Consider the following 23,935-nt stretch of genomic DNA (forward strand, 5'->3'; position numbering starts at 1 on the left):
TTGTTATCAATGAACAGAAGTAATCCACAAATGCTCTTATTTTGATGGACATGTCAACTACTAACTATTCTCTAAGCTGAAGTGACAAATTTGAGTTTTCAGGTGTTAATGCCTGGTGGTAAAACTTAGTATTATGTATATCTTAACCCATTAATGCCCAAAACATGATGTTTTATTACTTTTTTGCATTTGTTACTTTTACCTTTTTGTTAAAAAAGAAGCATTTAAACTCAAACAGCAATTCTTATCTTTCTAGTTGTAAAATAATAAAGTAATGCAATGTACAATATGTGTAATGCTAAGCACTATTGAGAGCAAAATGTACATTTACTGTGTTTGCTGGCATATGAGTCGCACTTTTTTCCTTTGAAAATAAGCCCAAAAACTGGATGATCTTATACATCTGTAATAAGCTCCATTTCTTCAAAATTTCTATGTTTTGGCTTGGAGCAGGCCATTGTTAGCTTTCTTGCAGATTTTGAATTTTCCAGTTGTGTAGAGTTCAGTGGATGCACATGCCCTGTCGGTAACGGTTTTTAGGTTGTTCATTCAACATTAACTAATGTTGTGTTTAGTATGGAGATTCCCTTGCATCGTACCTATATTATGGTTTCATTTTAGGGTGTATACGACCCGGCACAACGGGGAGATCAGGGAAAAACCCAGGAATTTTTTCATCTGGGAGAAAACCGCAAAATACCCAGGAATTTTCTAGAATTCTGGGAATTTTTCATTGTTTTAGTTTTAAGTTAAATTTTTATAACTTTGATTGGTAAGAACAAATACTCTAACAAAGAATATTACTGTATCTCGCAACTGCAGAATAATACTGCAGCAGTAAAACACGAACGAAAGTAAAACTTAAGTTGCAGAGGAAGTGCACCATATACAAGAAAAAACACAGTGCTCATACAAGTGTCTGCCAACAGCAAAATGTGTCAAAGGCTTTAGGAATACTATGCAGTGTTTCATAACAACAGATTGCCTCCGATGAATGTGATGTGACAACTGTTTACATTAGATTCTTTCGAGCGGTTGTGAGCGAGCTTATGCGCATATGCAGTTGAGTCACATATGAGTGGTACCTTCTCCTGCTTCTGACAGTGTGGCAGTTAGCTGTATAAGCAATAGCAGCAAACAGCCAGATGCTATGCCCAACAGGCATGGAACTAGGGGGCGGGGGAAAACCGAGGTATCTCTGCCCCGGGCAGCAGTTTCGTGGGAGGGGGGGGGGGGGGGGGGGCAAATTCATATTATTGAGTAAAAAGACCTTGTTTTACAAAGCGCCTAGCATCCAGTGCACGCTGGTCTATTGATTATTCATATGATTTTGAACACATCCCTGTTGGTTTTTTGAACATTTTTGGTCAAATTGTATATTGATTTCTGAATGAATCGTAAGTTGATTTTTGAATGCGTGCATAGTGTACGTGATGTCTCTGCCAGGGGAATCCCCGTTGCATCTAGAAATAAACTTTCCTGCAAACAAAAGGGGACGAGTCTACGTGCAATACATGCTGTATGACAGTCTCGTTTATTTGATGTGTGTAACAATTGCTGGAATATTAGGCAGGCATATTTCATTTTATCTAGCAGACAGTGACAAAATACACGTAATAAAATTGAGAAGCCACGCCAGTCTTGGCTACTATTTGTATTAACAGCTATTCTAGTATTACACAATGACATTTCTTGTTTTCATGTAGCAAAACATTGATGAACTTTGATGAGATAATAGATTCTTTCCTAGAAAGGAAAGCACGCCATGTAAAGTTGTAGCAAGATTAGAGAGAAAAAAATGCTAGGACTTAAGGATTGAAGAAATGTGTACTGTCTTGCTTGTCTCCTGTCTTTACTGGTTTTATGTATCCTATATTTAATTTTATGTCACACAAAACAGCAAGTTATTAGCTAATAGGCAATAAAGAGTGCAAATTTTCTAAAGAATTCTTGTTCTTCTGGTTACAAATAATCCCATCCAGTATTAATTGTGAGTTCATTATTTTAAGAGGGGCAGGATGTGAAACGGGCCAACTGGGGCAGGAGAGGCACCATAGGACATTTTAAATTTCCACTGGCCTGAATATAGTTTGATGGCACCCATTACAAAAAATTACACGTTTGAATTTCACAGAGCAAAATACAGAGACGTGCGATGGTAGAATGCTGTGTGAAGAGGCGTGGCACTGCACTTCATCACACTTAAGACCAAATAACATAATAACATGTCTTACATTCCCTCAAACATATATGTTTTATGTATCAGACTCTTCAGGAAGATGTGCGCTACAAAACAAACATTTTTTTAAAAGTTGATTTTTTAAATATTTGGCATCCTGCCTCTAACGCTTGAGGGAGGGTGAGCGTCACTGTCTAATATTGTCTCGGTTCGGAAATATTGTAGATCCGGACCTAATGCACAGAGCAGTCTGAGTTGTAGTGGGGAGGTGGTAGTCTCCACGTGACCCATGTTTAAATGATTTTGTTGTTTCCTCTTCGTTTATTGCTCTCACGTCAAATGAAAAAAAAGAGATTTCTGTGGCTGGCAGCTATCAAGTGAATTAAAATTCATTTACTTAATTATGGAAAGCTAAAATATGTTATTAGTTTCAGATTTTGTTTCCACCTTTCTGACAGTCAAGTGTTAATCGCCTTTCAGAACAATGAAGTTTTTTTGACGGTTTGTTCAATAAATTTGACTTTTATTAATCTTTTCTGCTGAGGCGGTAATAAGGCACTGTTTATTTCTTGAAGATACTATATAGTTAACTCTTTTCTTATCAGAAAATCTGTGTAGTGTTGCCTACCAGTCGTGCCTCTTAGGTTCGCGTTGTTTAAATTGACATAAATTGATGCTGTTTTGACTACTTATGACGTGAACGACTTTTGAGGTATAAATATTTTTAAAATAATTTTGTTTATTTAAAGTTAAGAAACACAATTTTTTTTTTACTTTTACTGGTGACTTTTATTCTTGTTGCAAGGCCTGTAGACAGTAGAAGAATGTTCATGGCATACTGGTGTGATGCACTTATTAAGTGTTATTTGACTTTCCTATATTTTCTTCTCTACACAATATGCACATCTTCTCTTTTTCTTAGCTGGTGGATTCTCTGCCCTCCCTGGGTCTGGCACTACTAATGAATTCATTACTTCTTTACCCCTGCTAGTTGCTTTCCCAAATCGATGAAAAAAGTCCGACGTCTCATTTTTTTTATTTGCAGCCAGCTTTATCCAAATTAGGTATGCGTCCATTACACTTTGCACTGATCGTGTTGAAGAAGACCGCCAATGGTCAGTTCATTGTTTCTCTCTTCACACTGTAGTATTGCATCTTAGGGTTCATGGTTCCAGTGCCACTGTTTTTGGCATTGGATGCCATTATAATTTCAGGTTGCTTGATCGGGATGATGACACCTTTGGTTGATCATGAAGAGAGCTAAGAATGGTAACAACTTTGTTTTTGATCAGGAACATAAGCGGCTATCATCACATCTGGTAAAACCAAATAATGTAAAGTATACTTCATGTCCTGTTGGTGTAATAAAATCAGTAGGCAGCTCACATTTGTTTTTTCGGATGGTGTCAGATCTTTTGATAACAAATAAAGAGTTAAATCAAGAGACGTACAAATATTACCACAAGTGACATTATGTCCAGATTTCTCATGTTCAATCACCAGGGTTTTCACAATATTCTCTCCAAGTCACACAGCTCTGGTTCCTTCCTCCTTTCCGGAATACACACAATCTGTCACAAATTATACATAACTTTATTCCGTTATCTACCAGGTTTTGATGGCATGTTGTGTTGAAATGGACAGTGACCACTAAATTTGACCAGCTGTTCAGCCACGGTCATGCACCATCCTGGAATGTAGGTATCCCTTAGGGTAATTTCCCTCATCTCAAAAACTTCTCTGACTGGTTCCAATTTGTCGCTTGACATGTGTTCACATTGGGCTGCTGAATTGTCAAAGTACAATACCCACAGAATAAGCATGGAAGCAGTTGCAAAACATAATTTCATGGAACAGCAGTTGGCCATTCTCAGCACTCCAAACCTGACTGATATCTTCGTTTCTTAACTTGTAGACTCCAGTCAGGATCAGAAACCAATAATCTTTTTCATTTCATGCATATCTATATCCACCCAGTCCTTGTAAATGATTCAACTTTTCTTGTTGGTTCACATACACAGTTTGTAAATGAGAGGTACATAAAAGAACAGCAGAAATCAAGATTCTTCATTATCACAATTCCTAATCATGTAACTTGTAGGTCCCTGGTCTTGTTTCAATACATCCTTTTTGCTCTGCCTACCAGAAATTCCCACTTGAGGATCTGTTGCCCATATTTCATTCCCATTTGAAGACAACTATGTAACAGTCAACTTTCATGTAGTTTTGAGTTTTCAGTGACATCTACCTCATTAGCATCATCACTGGAAGTTTCACATTCACCAGGTGGCTTTTCAGAATCAAAATACTGCTCCAACAATTCCCTTATCTCCTCATCTGATAGTCCTCTTCTCCGTAGTATTTTCAGTTTATAGAACAGGCAGCTGTTTTGAAATAATGCACCAAAATCAGTATGCAGTTATCACAAGGAGGACTGTTGAACACTGAAAGGATAACAGTGTGAGTCAACAATGGCAAATTACATTACAGACACTGTGCAGGTGGACATCTCATTGAAAAATTGCTTCTAAACGCTCAGGCCAGTGAGGCATATACCGGGAGAAAATGTGTACCAACACTTTAACACAAAGCCATAGGTAAATTTTTTTCCAAAATTATGACTAACTTAACAAATTAGAAAAAGTCATAAAATTTCATTAAAACAAAATGTGTAGTTACTTATAGGGAAGATATTAAACATTATAGATGGCCTTCTGAGGCCCAATGGTAGGTAAAGGGTTAAACAATTTTCAGTGTATCTTAGGGAGACTGTTGAGTACTTTGTTCGATGTTCCATTGAAACTTTGCATTGTTTTGGAAAAGCACCTGTTAAAATGATGTCAATGAGTGATAGTCAGAATCATTGACTGAAGAAGTTCAGTGGGTGTTGCCAAGTTTCTATAACTCTCTTTAGAGGCAGTATCCAAGAGCAGCCTCTACGACCTTCACTAACTCAGAAGAGCCATAAAAGGTGGAATGAACTGTATATCTGTAGTGTTTATTCAGTTAAATAATGTTCTGTGCTGCAGAAGTAGGGTGTGTGCTTTTTTATAATGTATTCTATTTCTCATTTGTTTCTTAATTTATGCTTAACGTATTACTATGGGGAATTCAAAGAATTTATTTTATTTTCAATGTACTGTGCTCATTGAAGAGGGCTCATGACAGCTAAGTCTAATGTGGAGAAACCTCAAAAACAGAATTATTGAAATGTATCTTATGCAGTCTAATGCCTCACTTTTTAGAGTAATAACCAGTGCAATTCACATACAGAACATCTTCAGATCATAGTAGTCGCATAGCAACATGTTTGTAAGTCAGTAACTGAATAAAGAGACATTAGCTGTTCTATGATCTAGTGGAAACTTAGCTTATTTTCAATTTGTCTTAGCAGTACATTGTTATGTTAATTCTATTCACTTAAGCTGACAATTTCAGTATAAATAACAACTGTCTATGTTCCACCCCACCTAGGGAGAAGTGTACAGATTTATGTAGCTTCTTGTGTGCTATGTGATTCAGGAAAAATCAGCATACAATTGGTGTTCTTGTTTTCTCTTTTTTAATTGCATGTATGATAATTTTGTTCAAATGTGTTTAGAAAATGATGAATCTTTTCCTTGCAGAGAAACAACATAGAATTTCCATTGATGGGGAAAGAGAGAAAAGTAAAGAAGACTTGCAACAGCTATTCTGAATTTATACATCTCCTTGTGAAACAATGTCAGAATTCCATCTTGTATGATGGTTGTCTCATACAAAATATTTGTTCTTTCTTGGCTAAGCTTTCAGTGAGCCGAATTAGAGGCTTTAGGCATGCCAGCACTTTAGCAGGTTGGCTCTTTGAATGTATTCTCTGTCACTATAAATATGTTTAAAAACAATTTAGCACATTGTACTGAAACATTGGTTTATGGAAATCATTTTTTCTGTGATTTTATTACATATTTGTTATGTTAAATCATCTTTCCTTTCAATCAGATAATTATTTAACTGTGAAAAGGTTATTACTTAATTACTCAATGTGTAATATTATCATTTTACAGATGTGTTAAGTAAATTTCTTTTGCAGGTCTAAATCTGTTAACAATACTTCTGCAAGTAGCACATGAGGTTGAAACAAACATGAATGAAATTCAGGGCCAATGGGATAAAGAGAAAACAAATGATTCTGATGAAATTGCAATAGCACGGCTAGATTTACTTGAGTCGAATCTCAATGAGCTTGAAGACAATATGCAAGAACTACAGAATATGGTTTGGTTCCTGTTTGGTGCCATTGTAGTTCATAGACTGAGGTATGTTAAACAGTGCAGTGATTGTTATATGAATCTATTGTATCCAGGACAGTGGCATACGTACATGTACTTACGCATATAAAATTCATGCTAAAACTGGAACATGACTTCCATAACATTTGGTAATTTAGGAAATTGATATAAATTGCTCAACATGTGAGCAGCTTATTAAATGTACAAGTAAGCTATAGTGATTTGATAGCCACTTTTGTTTATATTATGTAATAATACAATTATTTATTGTTGGCTTCAGATATATATAAATGATTTAAGAACTAAACTATCCCTTTATCGGGGTAAAAAAAATAGTGATTAGATTTAGGTGTTTGTATTGTGTTGTTGTTTTATATTTTGTGCAATTTCGGTAAATTTTTGTGCAAACAGTTATTTAATCCTCTATTCATCATCACTTAAAAGTAATGCAGCTAAAATGTCAGGGGCTTTACCACAGCATAGCTGTTGTTTTCCGAATGAGTACCAATTCAACACACACTTTAAACTGTCGGGTAGGGTCGCAACCATGTTCTGCAGAACAAAAGATTCGTTCTTTAGACAATGTCTAGGCTGAGGCTGACAAGGAGACATTAGAGCCTGTGATCCACTGATTTGGATGAGGTTTCTCTTACTTGTTTGGAGCCATTTGGAAGTAACTCCTGTGAAGGACATTAGGTCACCATGCATCCTTCTTTGAAAAACTCAAGCTTGAAGGCCATGATGCAGGATCCATTTCAGGTGGAAATTCTCTCTCTCTCTCTCTCTCTCTCTCTCTCTCTCTCTCTCACACACACACACACACACACACACACACACACACACACACACACACACACACACAACCACGATCTCTGTCTGCCGATGCCAGATTGCGGGCAGCAGTGTACAATAGGAGAAGCAATCTGAGTGGTGGAGGTAAGGAGGAGGCTGGGATGTGGAGGAGGAGCGATAGCAGGGTAGGGTGGGGGAAGGTAAAGTGCTGCTTGTGAGCGCATACAAGGATAAGGTAGAGAGAGGGTAGGGAAGCTAGGTGCAGGTGGGATGTTAGAAGGGGGACAGGGCAGAAGAGAGAAGTAAAAGGACTGTTGATGAGCTGGTGAAATAGAGTGCTGTGTGGTGCTGGAATGGGAATGGGGAAGGGGCTAGGTGGGTAAAGGCTGGGAGGGTTGTGGGAATTTAGGATATAATGAAGGGAGAGTTCCCACATGCACAGTTCCAGAAAAGCTGGTTTGTTAGGTAGGAACTGGATGGCTCAGGCTGTGAAGCAGTCATTGAAATGAAGAACTTTGTGTTGGGCAGGGGCAGCATGCTCAGCAACTGGGTGGTCCTGCTGTTTCTTGGGCACCATTTGTTGGCCATTCATGCAGACAGACATCTGTTTAGTTGTGATACCCATGTTGAATGCAGCCCAGTGGTTGTAGCTTAGCTTGTAGATTACATGACTGGTTTCACAGGTAGCCCTGTCTTTAACAGGTTGGGTGACGCTTGTGATCGGACTTGAGTAGGTGGTTGAGACTGCTCATCACTAGAGATGCGACGGCCACGAATGGTTAGGCTGTATGGAAGGGACTTCTTGGTATGGAATGTATGGCACCTGTTGAAATGGGGTTCTGGTGGTTGGTAGGTTTGAAATGGACAGAGGTACTATCTGTGAGGTGGAGGTCAACATCGAGGAAGATGGCTTGTTGGGTTGAGGAGGACCAGGTGAGCGGGGGGGGGGGGGGGGGGGGTGTCATGCCTTCAGAGGAGGTGTAATTGTGGATGAGGATATAGTTGGTCATGATGACTAGGAAAGAGGTTGTAAGTTTGGAATCTGTCATGTGCTGGGAAAGTTAGTGTTCAATAGTGGAAAGGCCATAGACGTTAGGGTTGTTAGTGTAAAGGAAGGTGGCCTCAGCAGCGACAAGCAGGACACCATGTGGTAAAGGAACAGGAACTCTATAGAGGCAGTGGAGAATATGGTTGGTATCTTCTATATAAAACAGTGGGTTGTGGTAATAGGCTGTAGATTTTGGTGTATGCGAGCACGGATTCTGTCAGTAGTGGCGCAGCAACTGGCCACAACAGGGTGTCCTGGCTGGTTGGCTTTACGGACTTAGGCAGTATGTAGAAGTTTGGAGCGCAGGGAGTGGTAGAGTTGAGGAGAGAGATGGAATCTGGGGAGGGGTTCTGGGATGAGCCTAAGGATTTGAGGAGAGGCTAGAGATCCTTCTGGATTTCTGGAATGGGGTCACTGTGGCAGGGTTTGTAGATGGATGAATCTGACAGCTGTAGAGTTGTTTTGCCAGGTAATCCTTACAGTTCAAAACAACAGTGGTGGAAGTTTTGTAAGCAGGTTGGATTGTAATGTCGGGATCAGTTTTTTGGTGGTGGATTACAGTTCTTTGTGCAGATGTAGGATAAGCTTGTGTTTTGAGGGATTTGGGGAATGATGGTGATGCAATGCAAGGTTCAATGTTAATAAATTCTGGAAAGTTAGCAGGGCATGGTTTAGGGACAGTGTGGTGGGTCACGATTGAAAGAAGGTGTGCACAGTTAGACAGGGTTCAACATTGATCTTTGGTTGAGCCCAATTGGTAGGGTTGGCTGTAGGGACCAGGAGAAGGTGAGAAGGTCTTTAACAAGTCATGCATGATTGAATTTGAGTTTGGTTCAACAGGCGAGGCCTTTGTAAAGGGCGTATACTTCTGTGGGGCTAAGGCTTTCAGAGGAAAGGTTCATATCTGTTTTTCGGGGCTGTTTAGGTTAACGGTGGCGTAACATTGTTGGTCTCCATATTGACATTCATTGATAAAGGATGTTACACATACACACACAGTCTGCTCCAGGGATCACATACAAGTTAAGAAAGTAAGTTGGCTCATAAGCTGGTCACTTTTCTTCCTTCAAACTTTAATTTATTTTATTTTTAGTAAAATTAAATAGGGGAGACATACTGGTGGAATTGAAGCTAACAAGGCAAATCATGAGAAGTATGTGGATGGTGAGCCTATGAGAACAGTTTCGCAAAAACATCAAAGGATTGATGCAATCTCTGCTGCATTGTGAGAAAAACGTTCTGTAAGAAAGACCTTATTTCCAGTGTCAAGCAATGGTGTAAAAGTCAATCCCCAGAATGTTACCAACGTGTGGCTAAGCCATTTCCCCTTGATATCCTTCTAAGAGAGCTGGTTCAGCAAGGTATGCAGAAGCAATTTTGTGTAGTTTAGAGAAAGAAGATACAGCAGAACTGCAGCTTTAAAGGCTGACTCATGTCTGATAAGATCATTGCTGGCGAAACAAGGGTCCGAGTTATAGCACCATTGTTCAGACACAATTTTAATCTATCAGAGTGTGTACTCCACAGGTGAAAGGTTCATCCTGCAAATATTAATAGGATGCAGCTGAGCCATATCCCTGCAATCACATTTGTTGTAGAAGTGTTAGTCTGTGTAGGTATCCAGGACTGTTTATGTGAAACTTAGAAAGTGGGAGAGGGAGAGATTAGAAAGAGACACTGACAAAATGGAAGGTGTTGTGAGGAGTGCCTTTAAGATTCATTACCTGGCCAGTCTCTCCTTTCAGTTTTGTATTTTCCTCATTTCCAATTGTTGAAGCTTCCTTTTCTCTTTTTTCACTCACGGCAGTGTTAGTTATGATCATGGTTGTCACGCTTTTTTGACTGTTCTTTTGGAATATGCCCCAAATTATGGCAGATTAGTTGATGCAGATGTGGATTTTTACCATAACTTATTGGATCTGAACTGGTGTGCATACTACTGAACCATCGGTATAACAGGTTATGATTAAAAAATGTACCAACATGAGTTATTTTTTAATGCCCTTTGGCTCATTTAGCTATACATTGAGCCCTTCTGGCATTCAAAAAGTTTTGCACAGTCGCCTCTATTTTTTTATATTTTTTGCAGGAGGAGAATGAAAATTTTGGGAACTTGGAACATTTAGCTATACATTGAGCCTACTCAATGTAGCCTCCATCAGCTCTGACACATCTGGCCCAATGTTCTTTCCGTGATGTAAATGCATTTTGATAAAATTCTGGGGACTGACTTTTACACCATCGCTTGACACAGGAAATAAGGTTTTTCTTACTATCAAATGTTTTAGCATGCAGGTGGGCCTTCAGACGACCAAAGAGGTAAAAATCGGACAGAGCCAAGTCTGGACTGTAGGGTGGATGAGGAACAATTTTCCAACCCATTTTTCGGATTTTCTTGTGTGTCATAAGGGCTGTATGGGGTTTGGCATTGTCATGGTGTGGTCTGATGAGCTGACCCTGAAGCTGTGGTCTGTGGGTCTTGATGGCACGTCGCAGCTTGTCCAATGATAAACAGTGACAGTTCCAGTTAATTGTGGAGCCAGGTTCCAAAAAGTCAATGAAAATGACCCCACACTGATCCCAGAAGAAGGAGGCCTCTACCTTTCGGCATGCTGTTCATGAAAGTCTTGGTTTCTTCCTCCAGGGGGAAACCAGGTGACGCCACTCCATGGATTGGGTTTTGCTCCCAGATTTGGACAAAAACAACCATGTTTCATCCTGGGTAATGATGCTGTCAAAACACTGTTTCCACTTCTCAGTAAGGTATTAATGAGACCCTCACACACATTCTTCATCATCATTTTCATTTCTCTTGTCAGTAATCTAGGCACCCAACATACACAGATTTTTCTGTACCCTAGTGACTGTACCAGTGATACCACACTACTCAATGACTAACGAGTCATTTCAGCAGGTTGTCGTGTCATCACACATCTGTCATTTTGGATTATTTGATCAATGGTCTCCTTATTCACATGACTCACTGCCGTCGGTGGTCTACCGCATCGTGCAATGTCCAGTAGAGAGAAATCACCTTCTTTAAACCTCTGCAACCACCACTGAATACTGCTGCGAGACACTGTGTCCTCCCCATAAACAGGGAGCAACTTCCTGTGAATCGATGTGACAAGAGTCATCGCCGGTCTTGAATAGGAACTCCCCTCACTGACTGTTGTAGGGCTGGACAAATAAGAAAAGTAAAAGAAGTGTCGAATTGGAATGTGCAAAGGAAGTAAGATGAATGACATCTGTAAGAAGTGTGTAAATGCAGTCTGTGGAAAATGTGACTAAAAATACCAATAATCTGCTCAATGTATCATTTTAATGTTTAGAGACAAACAAATGAAATAAAGGAAGAAATTTTAGGAACTTTTAAACAGTTCAAGTTTCTAGGTGTAATTGCAAAGTTTTGTATCCAAAACAATAATCTGAAATTGTTAAAATTTTGAAGTAAGTATATAAAAAACAAAGGCCTTACTTTGACTGTGGATTTTTTAATGCAAATCTCATTAAGGATCAAATGACCGCTTCCCACTATTGTGTGTCACATTTTCCACTTAAGTGATAAAATGAAATATGGAAGTAACAGTGATTTTACATATGCCTGTTCAATATTTAATTATTTAATCAGATCAGATTAGGGTGTTAATAAATGTTCTCTCTTTTAATGCATTATTTATGTTTCCATTTTGTAGTTGACTGTTACGTTAAACAGTAGTTAAACAATAAAAAAGACAAAAGTCCATTGAGCATAGTTTTCACATTCAGCACTATAACACCATTTGAGACGTACTATAATAGCATTCTAAACCTCTTTTGTGTAAAACATAACATATGTTCGGCAAGCCTGATACGTATCGACTCATACCGCAGTGGTTAAGGCGCTGCACTTGCTGCCAGAAGGAATATTGTTTAGATCTGTAGTGTATGGGGGTTTTCTGTATTTTCTCTAAATGATAAAGACAAATGCTGGGATTGTTTCTTTGCAGAGACTTGACAGATTTGTTTCGCTAAGTTCGTCTTGTATGAGATTGTGCTGTTCACCTAATGATCTCGTTGTTGAATAGTGTTATTAACCTGTAATCTTCCTGCTTCCTTGTTGGGACTCATAGTCCTTGTGTAATGCCATCTTATATTTGACCTTAAACTAAGAAACAGTATAATTTGGACTTAACTATAAAAGAAATTTCTTGAACCTAGTTGTTTGACCTCACTTACAAATCAGGTTCTCTTTAACTCATTTTGAATAAGATATATAACCAAAGAATTTTTATTTGCTTGCTTAGGGAGCCTTTCACAAGACAGCATTTTCTGTTACACATCATTCTTGAGCTGTTGTATCTTCAGACAGCATTTGCTTGATTGTTGTGACCTAATATGCAGTACTATGTTATATTAATTATTTTACTGGAGTACATCTACATACATACTCTGCAAGCCACTATGTGGTGTGTGGTGGTGGGTACCCTGTACCACTACTAGCCATTTCCTTACCTGTTCCACTTGCAAACAGAGCAAGGGATGACTGTCCATAAGCCTCCATATAAACTCTAATTTCTTGTAACTTAGCTTCATGGCCCTTATAAAAATGTATATTGATGGCAGTAGAACTGCTCTGAAGTCAGCTTCAAAAGCTGATTCTCTAAATTTTCTCAGTAGCGTTCCTTGAAACGAATGTTATCTTTGCTCGAGGAATTCCCATTTGAGTTCCTGAGGTATCTCTCTAACACTTGCATGTTGTTCCAACTTGCTGGTAACAAATCTAGCACCTCACCTCAGAATTGCTTCAGTGTCTTCCTTTAAACTGATCTGGTACGGATCTCAAAACGCTTCAGCAGTATTCAAGGATAGGTCATACTAGCATCCTGTTTTCGGTCTCCTGTACAGTTGAACCATACTTTCCCAAAATTCTTCTAATAAACTGAAATCGACCATTCACTGCATCTTTAGACAACTTAATTTTTCCCATGCTTGATTTCTAGGCTAACTAGTACTAGGATTGATTCTAAAATCATAAAACTGACAGAGCTCACACCTTGTTGGGTGTATTTTTGGTACTTCGTCTGAACGTACATTGTGTAGAATGGACTATATTATAATATAGTATTGCAACCATTGTATTGACATAACACTGAAATAATTACAGCAAAAACAAAAGTATTGGGCTACACTGTTATGCCCTTTGGCATTAATTTTTATACTCATACAATTCCTAGTGGTGATGTGTCAGAGAATGTTGAGCAGTGTATATCTGGCTGACTTTTTACTACAGAATATCTCCTTCTCCTAAAGGGGATTGAGATGTATTCTCTTTTCACCTCTGTGCAGCAATTTTACTTGTGATGGCAGATTGTGTGGGTGGGGGTCATATCCAGCAGAAATCAAATGTGCTGCAAAATTAGATTTGGCAGCTATACCCTTCCTATCCAGTGTGCCACATGCTTGCAGGCCAGGCCAATCTGTATGTTTATGTTGGACAAACTGGAACAAGGCTTCTGTAGTTCCACGATCAGTGACACAGCGGACAAATCTAATGTTGTGGCACATTTGATTGCTATTGGCTATGCCCATATATCATGCCATTGCAGCAAAACACCAAGCGAGAACTAAATGTGTTTGAAAGGACTTACACAGGTACACTCTGTTTCCTCTTGTGTTTAGATAAGAATCATTTCATAAAACAAACTGTAGTGTTACATTGTAGACTAAGTCTCATTTGCAGTAAAAGGGAGTAATCATTCTTCAGATTCAAACACCAAGAGTGCGTTATGGCAATACATGATGTCTGTGTCACTTAATTTAAATAAGATTATAAGCATTTTCTGTGCTATTTTAAAAGGTTTTGGGTGGTATTTTGTATATCTACATGGTTCTTATGCATCATTCAAAATTGTATGAGTGTCAAAACTAATGCTGGAAGATGTGAGTACAGTCACTCTACTTAAATGTGTATAGTGACAAATTTGTAATTTGGTCTTATAAAAGTTTTTACTAGGTGTTTTGTATTTTTATGCACCCATTTTCCTAAACCTCTCCAGTCTCAATAACCCCTCTTCATTCCCCTCCAGTTCAGCCAGAAGAAGGAGCCACTGGCTCCAAAAGCTTGTGTAAGTTGAAGCTTTTTGTGTGGGTGTTCTCCTGCTGCTGCTTGCTGAGTAGATTTTTTTATCTATCCAATTACTTATTTGTACATTGTATTTTAAACATTGTCTGTCATATAACCAATCGGAATTGTGAGTATAAAAATTAGTGTCAAAGAGCACAACAGTGTAACCCAATTCTTTTGGTTTTGTTGGAATTATTTTAATTTTATGTCAGTATAGTGGTTGCAATATTATGTTCATTCTACACTACATACATTCGGATGAGGTTCCTGAAACACGCCCCAGAAGCCATCAGCACTGTCAGTTTTATTAGTTTACTGTTAGTCCTACAGATTTTTATGTTTGAGGTTATTGATGTATGCATAGATTATGTACTATATATATCGTTAAGTCTTTTATTCTCATTAATAAAAGTTTTTGTAATAACAATCATAAAAGATGGCATTTTTGTGTCCAATGTTGGCAATGGGCATAGCTGCATAGCTCCCTGTAAGCAGCTAGCCCAGTTGCAATTGAACTTTCAGTCCGACGAGTACTGTTCATTGATATGTGCAAATATTGCCCTTTCACTGCCTGTATTTATGAGTCCAGTGGACTTTAATACTATGTATGTGATGCAAGCGATGTGTTCAGTATGTTCTTTCTTGTATAGCTGGGAAGGTGTTGTGTTATAGTGCAGTCTGATTGTGTTATTCCTGTTTTATCTGTGGCACTGATGATGAGCATGCAGTAATTGAAGTCAATTAGCAACATAAACAAAGATTTCTACTTCAGCAACAAATGGTGACTGTCTTTGTGTTTTAATACTGTTTCCTTTATTTGCTGTGATACTTTTATAGAAGTGTATTCAGTGATTTTTTTTCTCATGTGGTATTTGAAATATTTCATCACTGGTATCTACAGGGTGTTTCAAAAATGACCGGTATATTTGAAACGGCAATAAAAACTAAAAGAGCAGCGACAGAAATACACCGTTTGTTGCAATATGCTTGGGACAACAGTACATTTTCAGGCGGACAAACTTTCGAAATTACAGTAGTTACAATTTTCAACAACAGATGGCACTGCAAGTGATGTGAAAGATATAGAAAACAACGCAGTCTGTGGGTGCGCCATTCTGTACGTCGTCTTTCTGCTGTAAGCTTGTGCTGTTCACAATGTGCAAGTGTGCTGTGGACAACATGGTTTATTCCTTAGAACAGAGGATTTTTCTGGTTTTGGAATTCCACTGCCTAGAACACAGTGTTGTTACAACAAGACAAAAGTTTTCAACGGGGGTTTAATGTAACCAGAGGACCAAAAAGCGATACAATAAAGGATCTGTTTGAAAAATTTCAACGGACTGGGAACATGACGGATGAACGTGCTGGAAACGTAGGGCGACTGCGTACGGCAACCAGAGAGGGCAACGCGCAGCTAGTGCAGCAGGTGATCCAACAGCGGCCTCGGGTTTCCGTTCGGCGTGTTGCAGCTGCGGTCCAAATGACGCCAACGTCCACGTATCGTCTCATGCGCCAGAGTTTACACCTCTATCCATACAAAATTCGAACGCGGCAACCCCTCAGCGCCGCTACCATTGCTGCACGAGAGACATTCGCTAACGATATAGTGCACAGGATTGATGACGATGATATGCATGTGGGCAGCATTTGGTTTACTGACGAAGCTTATTTTACCTGGACGGCTTCGCCAATAGACAGAACTGGCGCATATGGGGAACTGAAAAGCCACATGTTGCAGTCCCATCGTCCCTGCATCCTCAAAAAGTACTGGTCTGGGCCACCATTTCTTCCAAAGGAGTCATTGGCCCATTTTTCAGATCGAAACGATTACTGCATCACGCTATCTGGACATTCTTCATGACTTTGTGGCGGTACAAACTGCTTAGACGACACTGCGAACACCTCGTGGTTTATGCAAGATGGTGTCCGGCCACATCACACGGCCGACGTCTTTAATTTCCTGAATGAATATTTCGATGATCGTGTGATTGCTTTGGGCTATCCGAAACATACAGAAGGCGGCGTGGATGGGTGTCCCTATTTGCCAGACATGAACCCCTGTGACTTCTTTCTGTGGGGACACTTGAAAGACCAGGTGTACCGCCAGAATCCAGAAACAATTGAACAGCTGAAGCAGTACATCTCATCTGCATGTGAAGCCATTCTGCCAGGCACGTTGTCAAAGGTTTCGGGTAATTTCATTCAGAGACTACGCCATATTATTGCTACGCATGGTGGATATGTGGAAAATATCGTACTATAGAGTTTCCCAGACCGCAGCGCCATCTGTTGTTGACAATTGTAACTACTGTAATTTCGAAAGTTTGTCTGCCTAAAAATGTACTGTTGTCCCGAGCATATTGCAACAAACGGTGTATTTCTATTGCTGCTCGTTTAGTTTGAATTGCCGTTTCAAATATACCGGTCATTTTTGAAACACCCTGTACATTGTGAATGTTTTTTGTGACTTCTTTGACTGACCATATTAATAACAGTAATAGCTCTTTTGCACATACCTTAATTGGCCCCAAAATGCCACTAGAAGAAGTTTCTTGAGTGGACTACCATTGACGTTAAGTCCATGGATATTTGTTGTAAAACAGTTCATTCTGTTACAGGAGTTGTGTTCTCATTTGAAAATGTTAATGTTTGGCATAACACTTTGGGCAGGAGGTGTGGGAGGGGGTACATTGTTTTAAAAAAAATGTTGTTTTTGTTGCTTCCATACAGAAAAATTTTCTAAAAGGCACTAGACCGGGTAACACAAATGCAGTATTCAGGTTTACATTATTAACTATGCTAGTTTATTGCTGTATTCTTAAGAATAACTTCAGAGTTGGCCCTTTCAGGGTATACAGCTTTTCGTAAGTTTTGGCTATGTACTCGTGTCTGTCTTCATACTCTTCCCGTCCTTTTGTATTTGAGTATGTTCCTCAATTATAGCAGCCATTCTTTCTCAAGAATTAAAACCAGAGAAGGTAGCGATCCCAGGGTGATATTTTTCCTCTGCAGTGGATTGTGTGGCAGGAAACTTCCTGGCAAATTAAAACTGTGTGCCTCTGCCTTTCATGGAAAAGTGGTCTACCAACTTTGCTACCCAAGTATGACTCACAATCCGTCTTCACAGCTCTACTTCTGCCAGTACCTCATCTCCTACTTTCCAAACTTCACAGAAACTTGCAGGATTAGCAGACCTGGAAGAAAGAATATGCAGAAACATGACTTAGCCATAGCCTGGGGGATGTTTCCAGAATGAGATTTTCACTCTGTAGTGGATTGTGTGCTTATATTGAAACTGTGTGCTGGATCGAAACTTGAACCTCATGCTGGACCAAGGCTCAAATTCAGGACCTTTACTTTTCACTGGCAAGAGCTCTACCGACTGAGCTAACCAAACACAACCCACAATCCATCCTCACAGCATTACTTGTGCCAGTACCTTATCTCCTACCTTCCAGACTTCACAGAAGCTCTCCTGCAAACTTGCAAGACTAGCACTATTGGAAGAAGGCTATGCAAAGACATGGCTTCGTGGTGGCCTGGGGGATGTTTTCAGGATGAGCAGATTGTGCACTGGTGTGAAACTTCCTGGCATGTTAAAACTGAGTGATGAACGGAGACTTGAACTTCGGACCTTCGCCTTTTGTGATTAAGTGGTTTTGCCAACTGAGCTACCCAAGCATGACACATGACTCACAACCTGTTTACACAGCTTTACTTCCACCAGTACCTTATCTCCTACATTCCAAACTTCACAGAAGCTCTCCTGTGAGGATGGGTCCTGAGTCATGCTTGGGTAGCTCAGTTGACAGAGCACTTGCCTGTGAAAGGTGAAGGTCCTGAATTTGAGCCTTGGTCCAGCATGAGGTTCTGATCTACCAGAAAGTTTAAGGTAGTGATGTTGGATGCTGGGCTCTCTAGCAAAATTGACTTTCTAATTCATTCCAGAGGTATTCCATTGGATTCAGGTCGTGATTCTGAGCAAGCCAGTCCATTTCAGGAATGTTGTCCACTGACCATTGCTTTACAGATGCTGTTTACTGGCAAGGCACATTGTAATGCTGACAAAGTCATCGTCTCTGAACTGTACCTCTCCTGTACGTGATACAAAATACTGTAAAATATGTTCAAATTCTTCTTCATTTAATGTTTTCTAAAGTACAAGAAGGACCATACACTAACCACTGCTTCCTCCGTACATCACTGTTGACTCTACATGTGATGGCAGGTAAAATTCACGAGGCATTTGCCTTTCCGAACCTTTCCATTGGATTGCCAAAAGACATAGCATGATTCATCACTTCGAATCCCTCATTTTTTCATTGACTGTTCAGTGGTACCACACTTTACATAAACTCAAGTGTTGTTTAGCATTGACTACATAAATTAGTGGGTTATGGGAAGCTACTCAACCATTGCATTCCATTACTTTTTAACTCCATACACACAGCCATTTTGCTAGCTGGACTCCTGGTAGCACTTTGGAACTCACAAGTGATTTTTTCTGCTGATGTCATGTGATTGTTTTACACCCACCCTCCCCAGTGCTTGACAGTCCTTGTCTACCAGTACATGAGATCTGCCTGAGCTTAGTGTATCTGCGGTTGTTCCTTTGCATTTCCATTTCACAATCACATCACCAATAGTCGACTTCAGCAGCTTCAGAAGGCTTGAGTTGTCCCATATGGATGTTACTCAGGTGATATCCAATGACTACTCCACATTCGTAGTCATTGAACTCTCGTGTCTGGTACATTTTGTTTTTGTACAGTCTCAACACCTCCTTTGTGACCTTCAGTGATTAGTTATACATTACATAAGATTGTCTGGATACTTTTCCTCAGATAGTGTATCTTCACCTACTACATGTTAGAGTTTTTCCCTTTATTGTCTCATGTTCCATTCAGACAGATATTTGTCATTTGATTCGTCACCTTCCTCCTACATTTTTAGTCTGTTTAGATCACATATGATGTGCTTCCCAAAATATCTGAGGATTTCATTGTACCAGTAAAACCAGTAGCAGTATGACATTCCGCTGCTAGATGTCTTTAGGTACACGTCTTAGTTTCTGCAACACAAAGTTGCCTCATCTTTGGTGCATGCAGTTGTGAATTGTAGTGGCGCTTGTCAGGATATGTTCCAGTGCTTCTGCGGGTTGCGAAATTAGTAACGTGAAGGAGCAATGGATTTCCATCAAATTCTATTTCAAGTTTAACAAAACAGTAGCTGAAAGCCACCACATTCTGTCAGAGACATTTGATGAGAGTACACTGAGTCCAGTCAGGACATTTGCATGGTTCAAGTGCTTCAAGGAAGGTCGAGAATCTATGCAAGATGACAAACATTTTCGTCAACTGTCAAAAAGCACAAGACCATAAATGATTACGAAAGTGCATGACATGATACACGAAGACTGAAGGCAAGTAAGAGACTTGGGCTGTCATACAGTACATTTCAACGAGTTCTAGCTGATGAACTGAACATGTGATGAATTGCGGCAAAGTTTGTCCATCACCATCTCAGCATCAACTAGCAAAACCTCGGGATTCAGACATGCACTGGTGTACAGCAAAGAAGTCAAGAGTGTCCTAAATTTCTTATTCTGAGTGATAACAGGAGATGAATTTTGGGTTTACAGTTACTACCATGAAACAAAGCAATGACTATCACAATGATAAAAACAGTCTTCTCCAAGGTTGAAAAAGCTCAACAAGCTCGTAGCAATATGAAGGCAATGCTGATCATTTTTTTCCCCCCTCCCCTGACACTCAGGAAATAGTGCATAAGATGTTTGTTACACCTGGTCAGAATGTCAATGGGTAGTTTTTCTGTGAGGTTTTGAGGCGACTGAAGGTAAATGTTCAGAGCAAACAGCCAGAATTGTGGAAAAAGTGAGTGGTTGGTGCACCATGACAATGCATCCATGCTCACCTCACTTGTTCCGAAGGGATTCCTGCATAAAACAACATGACAACTGTCCCCCCACCCTCCCTACTTGCCAGAACTATCCCCATGTGACTTCTACCTGTTTCCAAAGATGAAACTCTTGACTTCACTGAAGACATCCAAGATGAATTGCAATAGGTCCTGAACATCTTTCACTCTGCAGACTTCTAGGACTGCTCACTAAATAAGGAACAAAACTGAGATTGTTGCATATATGCCTGAGGTGACTACTTTGAAGATAGGGATACAGGAGTCACTAAAAGTTCATTGGTGGGGACAGTGCCAGAGAAATTTGAGGATCTAACTTTGTCATATGGACCCAAAGATTTGCTGTATACCAGTGGGATAGAGCAATGTTGAGGCAAATCAGTTGATAGTCATTGGTGTTCCTGCTGTGCGCTTGTGGTGTTATGGTTGACTCTCCATTTGGGTCTCAACTTGGGTGAACTCTGTGGTGTAATTATTTAGCTTTTGTCAGATCTAAATGAAGTCTTCAACTTGCTTCTAAACTCACTTTTGGGTGTGTAGACCACTAACGCTGTCTAATTACAAAAAATACACAGTTAGCTTCTAAAAATTTATTTTTGGTTTTAGAAAGGTGGGGATAGCTGTGAAAGATTGCCTTTTCAAAAAAACTGTTTATTGAGTCTCCCAGATCTTTCAGACTCCAGTGAAATGGATTACTTTTAAAGGAAACATTGACATACCATCAAGTAACTGATTTCATCCAGAATGTTACTTTTTGTACAAAGAAAATCACTTTAAAAGAACCTCAACTTCTAAAAGAGTAAGAAAATGATAAGGCAGTGGAATTCAGGATTGTCTAAATGAGAATCAGTTGAGGAAAAGCTTCAGCCTTTATTTTGTAAAGGTGATCTACACTCAAAACTTAAGACTCAACCCAGTTTATTCAACAAAATGAGATATGTTACGGAATGCTCCCTAAAGCAGTGCTTATGATCTTTAAAGTAAGTGACCCATCTGAAGTCCAGTTTGCACATTGTCGCAAGTATAGCTGGATACTAAGAGAATCCAAAGAATAAACACTAATAAACCAAATCCATAGCGAGAATCAAACTAATAGAGCAACAAGCATGCGCTTCCACTGCATCAATGCTGCGATAGAATTACAAAGTGGCTCAGACTAGCCTTATGCCAGCTTATATGCAGGATTCTGATAGGCATGATTGTTATCAGAGAATGCTCCTGGTGATAAGCACTATCTGGGTAGTGGCATCATGGCAGTTGACAGTAATGTTTTATTAGATACTTGATTTCCATAGTGATGCTTGTTTTGACGACACCCCTAAAATTTAATTTGCCCTTGAGTTTACCAGTTTTGGCAAACTACATTGTAGCTTATTTAATTTGTCTTGAAGACAGATGTTGCATGCTAGTTCCAATGCCATACATCAGTGTTATAGTTTTGATCTCACTGCCCAAACAGAATATGTAAAATAGCTTCAAAAATACCCATGTCTGGTAGGGAATGTTTTGTATTACTTTTATGTATTAATTTCTCAGTCTGTTATATGATTGCAGCATGAGTTGGCCTGTTTTTGTAAATAAAAAACATATTCAAGAATCATAGTTAACTAGGTACATATTCTGTGCTGGAGCCAGGAGGTTCCAGAGAGTCACTGTAAAGAAAATGAGTTGATTCAGGATTTACATCAAGGAATTCAAGCTTTGGCGTGTGACAGATCCATGCGTATATGTTTGCAAGAGAAATATTTTAATGAAAAGTATAGTCCTGTGCTACGAAACGTAATTTCTGTTAAAGCAATCTCTACAATGACAGTGATGGAATTAACATGGTTGTCAAGGCTTGTTCTTGCTTTATACTCATTCTCAAACAATGGAAAATCTAGGATAGAATGTATAACTTTATGAAAGGGATAGTTGCTACTCATAATATAAAGGAAATGCTGAGTCAGTTATGCACAGCAAAAAGACTGTCAGAAAGTGAGCTTTCGGCCAAAAAGGCCCTCATCAGAAATAGACAGCATACTCATTCACACTCAATTAAACACAACTGACAATACACACGTGACACAGTCTCTGGCTGCTGAGACCAGAGACTGTGGAATTGTGTGTGTGAGTTGCACTTGGAGGAGTGTGTGTGTACGTTGTCTATTTCCAACGAAGGTCTTGCTGGCAAAAAGCTCACTTTCTGACAGTTTATTTTGTTTTGAGTATCTGTGACTCAGCATCTCTATATGGTGATTAGCATTTATGGTCATTCCCAAATGTAGTGAGCTTTAAACAGCGGCAGCTGCAATATGGACCCAAAAAGTTTCACAATATACTGTGTTGCTTGGAAGGGGAAAATACAGCCATGATTTTTCCCAAGGGCATACAGCTTTACTGTATGATTAAATGATGATGGCGTCCTCTTGGGTAAAATATTCCAGAGGTAAAATAGTCCCCCATTCGGATTTCCAGGTGGGGACTACTCAAGAGAACGTCATTATCAGGAGAAAGAAAACTGGTGTTCTATGGATCGGAGCATGGAATGTCAGATCCCTTAATCGGGCGGGTTGGTTAGAAAATTTAAAAAGGGATATGGAAAGGTTAAAGTTAGATATAGTGGGAATTAGTGAAGTTCGGTGGCAGGAGGAAAAAGACTTTTGGTCAGGTGAATACAGGGTTATAAATACAAAATCAAATAGGGGTAATGCAGGAGTAGGTTTAATAATGAATAAAAAAAAAAATAGGAGTGCAGGTAAGCTACTACAAACAGCATAGTGAACACATTATTGTGGCCAAGATAGACAAGAAGCCCACACCTACTACAGTAGTACAAGTTTATATGCCAACTAGCTCTGCAGATGATGAAGAAATTGATGAAATGTATGATGAGATAAAAGAAATTATTCAGGTAGTGAAGGGAGACGAAAATTTAATAGTAATGGGTGACTGGAATTCGATAGTAGGAAAAGGAAGAGAAGGAAACGTAGTAGGTGAATATGAATTGGGACTAAGAAATGAAAGAGGAAGCTGCCTGGTAGAATTTTGCACAGAGCATAACACAATCATAGCTAACACTTGGTTCAAGAATCATCAAAGAAGGTGACACTTGGTTCAAGAATCATCAAAGAAGGTGGTATACATGGAAGAACCCTGGAGATACTAGAAGGTTTCAGATAGATTATCTAATGGTAAGACAGAGATTTAGGAACCAGATTTTAAATTGTAAGACATTTCCAGTGGCGGATGTGGACTCTGACCACAATCTATTAGTTATGAACTGTAGATTAAAACTGAAGAAACTGCAAAAAGGTGGCAATTTAAGGAGATGGGACCTGGATAAACTGAAAGAACCAGAGGTCGTACAGAGTTTCAGGGAGAGCATAAGAACAATTGACAGGAATGGGGGAAAGAAATACAGTAGAAGAAAAATGGGTAGCTTTGAGGAATGAAATAGTGAAGTCAGCAGAGGATCAAGTAGGTAAAAAGACGAGGGTTCGTAGAAATCCTTGGGTGACAGAAGAGATACTGAATTTAATTAATGAAAGGAGAAAATAAAAAAATGCAGTAAGTGAAGCAGGCAAAAAGGAATACAAACGTCTCAAAAGTGAGATCGACAG

At 39.3% G+C, this 23,935-nt stretch overlaps 1 protein-coding gene across 1 annotated transcript in view; it reads left to right on the forward strand.

Annotated features, from left to right (window-relative positions):
- LOC126278687 (cohesin subunit SA-2-like) overlaps window positions 1-23,935 on the forward strand; it is a 381,965-nt gene that overhangs the window by 14,451 nt on the left and 343,579 nt on the right. Inside the window, exons 4-5 of the mRNA XM_049978948.1 lie at window positions 5,806-6,013; window positions 6,252-6,477. Coding sequence (XP_049834905.1) covers window positions 5,806-6,013; window positions 6,252-6,477 — 434 coding nt within the window. The remainder of the gene's footprint in view (window positions 1-5,805; window positions 6,014-6,251; window positions 6,478-23,935) is intronic.

This window comes from Schistocerca gregaria, chromosome 6 (assembly GCF_023897955.1).
Source record: "Schistocerca gregaria isolate iqSchGreg1 chromosome 6, iqSchGreg1.2, whole genome shotgun sequence".
NCBI classification, from domain to species: domain Eukaryota; kingdom Metazoa; phylum Arthropoda; class Insecta; order Orthoptera; family Acrididae; genus Schistocerca; species Schistocerca gregaria.